This window comes from Acyrthosiphon pisum, chromosome A1 (assembly GCF_005508785.2).
Source record: "Acyrthosiphon pisum isolate AL4f chromosome A1, pea_aphid_22Mar2018_4r6ur, whole genome shotgun sequence".
In the NCBI taxonomy this organism is placed as follows: domain Eukaryota; kingdom Metazoa; phylum Arthropoda; class Insecta; order Hemiptera; family Aphididae; genus Acyrthosiphon; species Acyrthosiphon pisum.
In genome coordinates, this window is record NC_042494.1 from 167,357,962 (window position 1) to 167,367,695 (window position 9,734).

General features: G+C 32.5%; 2 protein-coding genes across 2 annotated transcripts; both read left to right on the forward strand.

Annotated features, from left to right (window-relative positions):
- The first annotated feature begins 521 nt into the window (after positions 1–521).
- Positions 522–5,742, forward strand: LOC100168462 (U3 small nucleolar RNA-associated protein 4 homolog). The gene is made up of 15 exons (XM_001943125.5): positions 522–881; positions 950–1,118; positions 1,195–1,263; positions 1,325–1,409; positions 1,475–1,661; positions 1,733–1,851; positions 3,030–3,182; positions 3,248–3,318; positions 3,403–3,630; positions 3,734–3,929; positions 4,001–4,101; positions 4,168–4,263; positions 4,327–4,509; positions 4,571–4,657; positions 5,431–5,742. The coding sequence occupies exons 1-15, from the start codon at positions 778–780 to the stop codon at positions 5,548–5,550; spliced, it is 1,968 nt and encodes a 655-aa protein (XP_001943160.2). The 5' UTR covers positions 522–777; the 3' UTR covers positions 5,551–5,742.
- A 2,444-nt stretch (positions 5,743–8,186) lies between these two features.
- Positions 8,187–9,734, forward strand: LOC100159563. The gene has a single exon (XM_001943055.5). The coding sequence runs from the start codon at positions 8,663–8,665 to the stop codon at positions 9,713–9,715; it is 1,053 nt and encodes a 350-aa protein (XP_001943090.1). The 5' UTR covers positions 8,187–8,662; the 3' UTR covers positions 9,716–9,734.

Sequence of the window (9,734 nt, forward strand, 5' to 3'; positions counted from 1 at the left end):
CGGTATAATAGGTAGTAATTTGTTTTGAATTTCACAATATAACTTCAGCAATGTTCATACGAGATAAATATTTCAATTTTAATGACGTTGAACATAAGGAATAACGTATAATGATTTATTTCCATTGTTAATTATTCAAATAATGAATAGTTATGTGTAAGATTTTTTATTTAACTTCAAGAAGTTGACGTGTAGGGTGTAGAATGTCCAAAACTACATGTATGTTGTAATTTTGTTGAATTTATGTTTCGATATTTGGTTAAAAATAAGACATATTGAAAAAAATTAGGGGGGGATCCAAACGTCCTGGACCACCCTCAGATACGGCCTTGCTCAGTTGTGAAATTGTATTTGTATTTTGTATATTATAATAATATATTGAAAATTTAAATATTTTTTAATTCGGCGGCCAGTGATAAACGTTATTTGTTGTTTATTCCAAGCCAAATTGATATTATATTTTTCAACCATGAAAGTGATATAAACCGTATTTTTTCTAGTGATATGAACCGTTTTTATTTACTTTCTGGTCTAAAACATGCGAGTTATGAATTAATATGAATGTCTATGCGGGCATGTGTCTTTCATAGTTTCATGCGTTGTTGATTGTACAAACATTTAAAAATCTGTAACTGTCTCGTCCCGAGTTGGGCTTACGATTTTACATCTGACGTTTTAACAGCCACTTTGTTCAAAAAATTGTACATGAGAAAAATCAAAAAGTGTTAATTATTTCAATTTTCATTGATATATGCGCCTTACGACCCGACAGTTTTAATGGGTTCGTTTGACGTCCACAGGGTGAATTTTTTTTCACCCGAACTGCTGTCGATCCAATGCATGGTCATCGAAAGCGAGACTCAAAAACTAGCTGTAGGAAGGTGGGTATATCACTAATTAATGTTTTTCCCGTCATCGACCGAACGTGTCTGATCATTTTGGTCTACAGGTCAAACGCGTCAATTGAGGTATGGGACGTCTCCTACAAGCCGCACATTGACAGGGTGTTGATATGCGACAGCAGTGTTGAGGGCCTTGCATGGTACAACGGAAGGTTGTTCAGTTGCAGTGCAAACGGCACTGTTACGGAACATGACCTGCACAGTCTTTCGCCTTTGGTGAGTGATAGTTATGCAATTCACCAGTGATTTATTGTTTTGATTTTTTTTTTCATTTATCGTGTTTGTGTTTCAGTATAACAAAACTGTAACGTCTGGATCGTGTTGGTGTATAGCAATTCATAAAAATAGTGGACGTTTAGCCGTAAGTTAACATTTTAAATACAACCCGATTTATTTTGTTTTTAATTAATATATTAATATAGGCTGGAACTCAAGATGGTTATATTAATATATTTGAAATAACATCAGACGGTTTGACTTATGACAGATTAATGGACAAACAAGAAGGTATTAAAATAATCTATGTTATAATAACTTGTTTATTTTAAGTTAAAGAAAATATTATTTTATAGGTAAGATTAATTGTATTTCTTGGGATTCAAGTGGTGAATGGCTGGTCACGGGTTCCATAAATGCTTTACGTATTTACAGCCGAAGAAGTGGTCATGCTCTACACAAACTTCCTACTGGTCAAACTGAGACAATTGTGTCATCGATAGCAGTCACCAATGATTTCACAATTATTAGTGCTGATTCTCGGTAAAAATAATCTCTAACGGTTTATAAAAATATGTGATTTTTACTGTTTTGACCATTATATTATGTTTTAGTGGTAAATTATGTTTTTGGGATGGAAATAAAGGCACAAATATAGCCAATTACCAAGCACTTAAATCAATTGCACTTACAGTATGTTTAGATGAATCACAGACTAAAGTTTATTGCAGTGGTTGGTATTTATTGTTATAATTTAAAGAACTATTTGCAGTTTTCACCCATACTACTAAATAGCATGAAAATATTATTTATATATTATATACTTGATCAAATGCAGAGAATAAATTGTGTTGTATACTTTTGTAAAATGATAATAACATGTAGAAGATTTTGGTTTTAATTTAAAACCTATAACTTAAGAGGATGTCACACCCGCATGTGTTGTCTCTGTCTTACAAATGTACAACATAGCAAAAACTGTTTTGCACGAGACAACTTTTCTCGTACCATATTTGTTGTAGAACTACCAAATTTTCACAACACGTAAAGAAGAACTTTATCTGTGCTCTTTTTTAGGGTTCCGTACGGTAAAATGGGACCCTATTACTAAGGCTCTGCTGTCCGTCTGTCACCAGGCTGTATCTCATGCAAGTTAGGAAGTTGAAATTTTCACAGATTATGTATTTCTGTTGCCGCTATAGCAACAAATACTAAAAATCCTTTAATATGTAATATAAGCAGTGTTGCCAACATGTTTATAGCTGATGATGGTACGGAACCCTTCGTGCGCGAGTCCGACTCGCACTTGGCCGGTTTTTTTTAATAGCACTATCCAATCATTTTTTATAAGCAAATGAAAAAAAAAAAAAAAAAAATAACTATTATTGTATTTGTGTCATCTAAAATATGGGCACGCTGTTGCATAAATAATTGTCCACCCTATATGCTCAGAAATTTTGGAGCAACTACTACAAACGCAGAAAGATAAAAGTTGTACCGCGCAAAACAATTTTTGCTATGTTGTACATTTGTAAGACTGAGACAACACATGCAGGTGTGACATCCTCTTAATGAAAATTTGTTTTTAACATGTATTCAAAACATCTAATAACTGCCTCAACACCAAAACTTTTGTAGTACTATATTGGCAACTAGGTTTCTTCACTGTGTTCATTTTTATTTTGTATTAAATTAATATAAGTTCTTTAATATTTTTTGAACAACACTTTATTTGTATAAAATTTAATTTAATGTAAATTATAGTTAGGTGATTACAGTTTAATAGTTTTATATTAAATGGTAAAATGTCATTTACAATTACGCTACTCAGTACGCTATATTATAATTGTTCATAAAACTATTAAATAGTGTTAATTTATAATTTATTTATTTAAAATTTAATATTTTTAGGTGTTGATCCACTTATTGTATGTTATGAGCTAATATCCATGAAATCTGACATGAGTCTTGAATGCAACAAATGGGTAAGAAGTGTACAACTAGTGGCACATACAGTAGAAGTACGGTCATTAGTTCATTTTAAAGGGAAACTATTTTCAGGAGGTAATTATATTGTGTTTATCTTTATGGTTATATATTGTATAGGAATAACATTTATTTTTCTATAGGCATTGATGGATACTTATCGGTGAGCAGCTATCCTCCAAAACATATGGTTAAATACCCTCCATTGATGTCTGTTAGTTATTTTTCTTTAATTGAACAAGTTAAATATATATATCAGAAACTTTAAATTAATTTAAAATTATTATATTCATTTCAGTCTACCATATCTCTAGCATCAGAAGCTCGTTATGTGTTGATGTTACATCTGAGCCATTTAGACGTTTGGTATTTGGGCGATAAACATAAGTATGAAAACAAATTATCTAAACTGGTAACCATCAAATATTCAAAAAATGACTATGTACGATGTTCAGCAATTTCACCTGATGGCACATGGGTTGTTTATTCAACTGAAGAAAAACTTAAAATATTTAGTTTGATTATGGTATTCAATATATTTTTATTTGTCAATCACATAATATATTATTTTAATTTCATTATGGGTTTACACTCCTTATAATATAACTTAGTACCTTATTACTACTTAGGATTCTGCCACTTGTGAACCAATGATTAAAAAGACGGGAATTCAACCGGTTGAATGTGATGTTTCCACTCAGTTGGCATTTTCGTCTGATAGCAAATACTTGTGGTTTGCTACCAAACATGAAAATACTTTGGTCTGTTTAGAGATGTCTCACAAATTTGATTTATCGACTAAATACTGCATTGATACTACTCCCTGTAAGTTAAAGATTTTCTTGTAAATATTAGAATTTTATAGTACTAATTACTTATTTACTTATCATTTATAGATTTCAAAGACTTAATACATTTATTGGAAGTGTCTAAATGGAATAAATATGTTGTTGCAGCTGATAGAAAAAGTAATATTGTTGTGTTCAACGAAGGAAAGGTAAGAGTATACTACTAACCATAATTATTTGTAGTATGCTAATTTGTGATGGTGTGTTGGTTCCAGCATTATTGTACTTTACCAAAATATCATTGTTCTCCAACAAGCATGAAGATTCATCCTACGACAGAAAATCTCGTTATAGCCTATGCAAATCGAAATGTAATTAATTACTTAGCAACTAAAATAATGGAAATGTAATAATATTGAATTTCTATTTTTCAGGTTGTAGAATATAATTTAAGTAGACAAGAATATACAGACTTTTCAGAACAATTATTTTTAAACCCGCCTTCAGAGTTAATAAATAGGTCATTTCCAATTAACTGTATTACATTTGATGCTTCGAGAAATGATTCTATTATTTTTTCAGATGATAATACTATTTGTGTCTTGACAAAAGATGAAGTAATTATAAAATTATACTAAAAACTTTTAAACAGCGTAACTATTATTATTATGTTTTTAGAATAATTCAAAAGATCCAGAGAAAAAAATTAAGAAACTAGAATCTAAACCCATTAAATTTTCTCTTAAGATTATACAAAATTATGAAGTGAGTATAAAAAAATTAATATTAATGTTGTAAATAAATCAAATTGTAGCAATAATTTTAGGTTTTCCATACTAAAGTGTTACACTTCTGTGTTATGTGTAGCTATTTTTTGTATGATCACTTATTTTATATTTTAAACCTAAATTAGCAAAATCATTTCTGAAAACTAAATTACATATTTCTAATTTTTGTTTTTAACTGTTTGAAGAGATTATTTATTTAATTTTATAGTTGATTACAATATTTTGCATAATGTTCATTCCCTAAACCTAATGATTTAATATTGTTTGGAAAATAAGCATTACGCAAAATCCTTACCAAACTATAGGTGTTAATAAAAAGATTTCTTTGTTTAAACTTAATTACCTTAAACTTACAAGTACTACATAGCCCATATACACTTGCTCTTTAATTTTACATATTAATGATTTTAAAATTTAAATACTTTAAAAAAAAAGAATATTATAATATAAAATTATTGTTACTATGCTCTGTCCCACGAGAAAAGGGTACCGTTTTGCACATGCAGACTGACGGCAGCACTCGTTCCGAGGCCTGAATGATCTCACTATGTGACTGTCGGAGGCGGTAAATCATGCACGCGCAGCCTGCAAATGATCTGTGCCGAACAGTAAAGTGGTGAGAGTGTGCAAAAAAGAGGATTTTGGTCACCACCCCGTCCTCTTATCTCGTGGGACATAGTATATCAAATTGTACTTATGCTAGCATAAGAAATTGCTTAACATGAGAAATTTTTGATTTTTGTAATTTAGCACTTGGTGTTTTTTGACTTTTTAAATCGAGAAGAACTAGTTGCTGTTGAAGTCAATCCATGTTCATTTGTAGAAAAGTTACCAGCTGTATACAAAAAAAAATTGTTTGGCATGACATAAAAATGTATATATACTTGACTAACAGAATTGTGTAAGAAATATAATTTTATTTTTATTATTTTTTCACCTTCATTATCATAAACATAAATTATTTATCTTTAAATTACAAAATTCTGTAGTTTTTGACCTGGATTGTGTCTGGTTTCAAAATTTGAGTTTTAAGTTTATATTAATCAAAAAACTTACCAAACATATCTTTTTTTTTTTTTTTTTATTTATTTGAAGAAATCTACAATCTATACATGCTTTTTGTACAATAAGTAGGTTTGATATATGAAAGGTAAAATATGATATGAGTAGTTAGATTAGGGAAGATACCCAGTGGTAACACCCTGTGAACCAAACATATCTAAATTACAAATTCATTATGTAGAAGCCGTACAATAGAAACTATAAACCGGTATTAAAATCATATTGAAAGGAGTTTAAAAAGTTCCCTAACAATGTTATGGTACTGTCATGCCCCGAACACAGATAAAAATGTAAGACATGGTAAAAGTGTAAAACTACCCAACATGAAAACTTGACAGCCATATTTTTGTTGACTAATCCAGTGTGAATATAATAAAAATAATATGAATGCAAATATGACACAATATATTACCAATTTATCATTACTATCATTCTATATTGACGTTCCAAAAGGAATTATTCAATATGTTTTAATAAAATATAAGACATTTTACCTTTTTTTTTTTTAATAAACTTTTCAAGAAACTTATTTTTTTTTTAAAAAAAGGACTTCTTCAAAAATATATAATAACCAAAGTTTATTATTATGTGTTATAGACTTATAGCCTATTGGCATCGGAAACTACATTTTTTTAACAAGTGTGGAAATTGTTGTCATCCATTTTATTATTTATATTGTAATATTATATTTAAGTAAATACAACTTAGAATGCTCAACAACAGATAATTTTTAATTATTAGTTGTTTCATCATTTGTGAAGCTGTATAAAAAAAAACCTTGAAATTATGTTTTTATAGTATAAAATTATGAATTATGGATGGGGTGGATGGTAAAAAAATAGGCAATAACAGGTAATATAGAGCATATTATTGAATTTCTTGGCCCCAAAATAGGTATTATAATTCATCAATATATTTTAATGCCTAGTAATATATTTATATATATTTTTTTTAGCTTTTATAGCCCATTTAATCATTTATCATAAGATACTACCTACTATACCTATGAACTCATTAACAGAAACAAAATATCAATAATTGTATAGGTATCGACGTGTTTAAATAAACAGCTCGGACTTCTCCATATTATTATATCTTCCGCAACCCAAATTATTTGTAGGCGATTTAATATGATATCAATATTTGTAATTATTTTAACAACTTATATGTATTTAAATCGTTTCTGAAAAAAAAACTCGATCATGTGAAAATATAAATATGAAAGAAAGAAATTAATTACTGAATATACATAATATTAGCCTTAATGATATTTTCAACTGATAAACATTTTTATTTTTGTAAATATCGCTTAGCATAAAATTATAAAGTAAATTGTACTCGAACTCATATTATACCCAAGAGTAAGTATATCTTTGTTCGTGATTCAAATACCCGGCCTTCGAAGCTTGTGGTGCTCCCGGTGGATATTATTTAAACTACAAATTTGCCGTCGAAAACCACGAACTACTACATAGCATGACAACATAACTAATATTGGTCGAGAACGCGCACCCCTCCCGAACTTCGCCAAGAACTGTGACGTAAGCCGTTCTCACCAGCAGAAATAATAATAATAATAATGGTATATAATATCGGAGAACGGATGACGTAGTTTTTGTGGTGGGAGAACACACAGTTGCGTATCACGAAGTTGATAGCATACCTATTTATTTTGTCGTGGTTCGTGTCGAAAACTTTTTTGCTAGTGATGGGTACTTTCAATTCATTTCAGTGAACTAATTCATGTGATTCAGCTCATTAAAATGAATCGATTCACTGAATCAATTCAATGATTCAGTGATTCAATGAATTCTATGAAACACTCTCACTCTGTATTACAGTGTTAATATGTTATATATATTTACTTATATATTTATTTATTTTTTATAATTTATAAAATCATAAAAAACCAAATAACAGTATGATTTGTTGAGTACTAAAATGAGATTGAAGACAATATATGTTTTTGTAAATTTATTTGGAAAATATACAATACTAGTTTTGCAACAATTATTTATATTTTTCATTTACTGAATTAGTATAGTTAGTACTATAGTACTAGTTTACTATAGTATAATATAGTTATATATTATTTTGAACCCCAATAGTAGAATCACTCCATAGAATACTATGGAGAGTTGTAGTAGAGTGATTCTACTATCTATAGTATCAAGTTGATTCACTCTCAAAAGCGCAAATTACAGTGTCGCCACTAGTGATTCACTAGTGAATCGACTCTTTCGTAGATACCGAATCAATTCATTCGATTCACCTGAGTGAATCAATTCAGTGAACTGATTCATTCGTGAATTACACACCACTATTTTTTGCCACTTTTTTTCTCCTGGCCAAGCCGAGTGTTATCACCTTCTCTTCTTCAATGTCGGGTACAACCACTATAACCACGGTTTAAGATATACCTTAAACCGTGGGTATAACCGTAAAATAAGTAGTGTAGCATAGCATATTCTATGGTACAAGGTCTATGGATATATTAAAGCCACACCATTTATAGCGTCTGTAACCCTGTAGTTCGTTATTATTGTTATTATTCATTTATTCCGTAGTTCGTACTTCGTAGTTCGTACTTGTAACTTGTTATAGTACCTAATTTATTGTTTGCGTGGTTTTTACATTATAATATTTAAAGACTATAATCCAAATACATTGAGTTGTTTTTGTAGTTATGTACCACGGTTTGTACCTGCTGTGTTGCACGCATATACATTATACACACGCATGCTCTTAAGTTGATTTTTTCTAAGTTTTCTTAACGTCGTTATTCGACCACCGTCAGAAGTCGATTGCCAATAATATTGAACATAATTTTTCCTCGCGGGCTGTTAATTGTTTCCTTAAAGAGTAGACAGTTCTATTCTATAGTACATTTGGACCGGACGGCTAACCTAACGGGGATAATATGTACGAACTACCTACCCTGGTGAAAACGGCGTACTACGCTTGTAACAAGATCGAGCGTAACAAGTTCGACTTGCTGGAAGCACCGGACGTCGATATCCAAGATTGCTGCGAGTCGCTGTTCGAAATTTTAAAAATCGACAAAAACCTAAACGAGGACAACGATAGGCAGACCATGTTCAGCAGATCGCAGTTCTCCATCAACGACCAGAGGTTTAAAAACATATGCGAAAAAGCAGCGGCGCACGGGCACATCGATTGCCTGAAACTTGCTCACGAAGTCGGCGTCCCTTGGGACAGTATGCCAGGATTGGACAGCCGTACGGCGTGTGACATGGCTGCGGAATCGGGTAATTTAGATTGTCTGAGGTACGCCGCGGAGAACGGGTGCACTTGGCATATGAAGACGTGCAGAGAAGCCGCTTATAACGGTCACATGGCGTGTCTGGTTTACGCACGAGAAACCGGGTATTCGTGGGACAAGGAGAATATGTGCAGAGACGCCGCGGGCAACGGTCACATGGAGTGTCTTGTCTATGCACGGGAAAACGGCTGCCCCTGGGACGAGTGGACGTGTCATAACGCCGCGAGCAACGGTCACATGGAGTGTCTTGTCTATGCACGGGAAAACGGCTGCCCCTGGAACGAGGATACGTGTTCCTTAGCCGCCTTTTACGGTCACATTGACTGTCTTGTATACGCTCGGGAAAACGGCTGCCCCTGGGACAAGGATACATGCAGCGAAGCCGCTTATACCGGTCATATGGACTGCCTTGTATACGCACGGGAAAACGGCTGCCCCTGGGACGAGAGGACGTGCAGCAGCGCCGCTTCTAACGGTCATATGGACTGCCTTGTGTACGCAAGGGAAAACGGCTGCCCCTGGGACAAGAGGACGTGCAGCAGCGCCGCTTTTAACGGTCATATCGACTGCCTTGTGTATGCACGGGAAAACGGCTGCCCCTGGGACAAGGACACGCGAAGGAATGCCGCTGTGAACGGTCATTTGAACTGCCTAAGTTACGCTCGAGAAAACGGGTGCCCCGAGAACTGATTTAATACTATTTGGAGGA

Bases quoted from the DNA above. Each gene is read 5' to 3' on its own strand.
- LOC100168462 (XM_001943125.5), top strand. From the start codon at position 778: ATGGGTTCGTTTGACGTCCACAGGGTGAATTTTTTTTCACCCGAACTG. The intron at 4,102-4,167 runs GTAAGAGTATAC...TGTTGGTTCCAG, and splicing joins TTGTGTTCAACGAAGGAAAG to CATTATTGTACTTTACCAAA. The intron at 4,510-4,570 runs GTAATTATAAAA...TTATGTTTTTAG, and splicing joins GTGTCTTGACAAAAGATGAA to AATAATTCAAAAGATCCAGA.
- LOC100159563 (XM_001943055.5), top strand. From the start codon at position 8,663: ATGTACGAACTACCTACCCTGGTGAAAACGGCGTACTACGCTTGTAAC.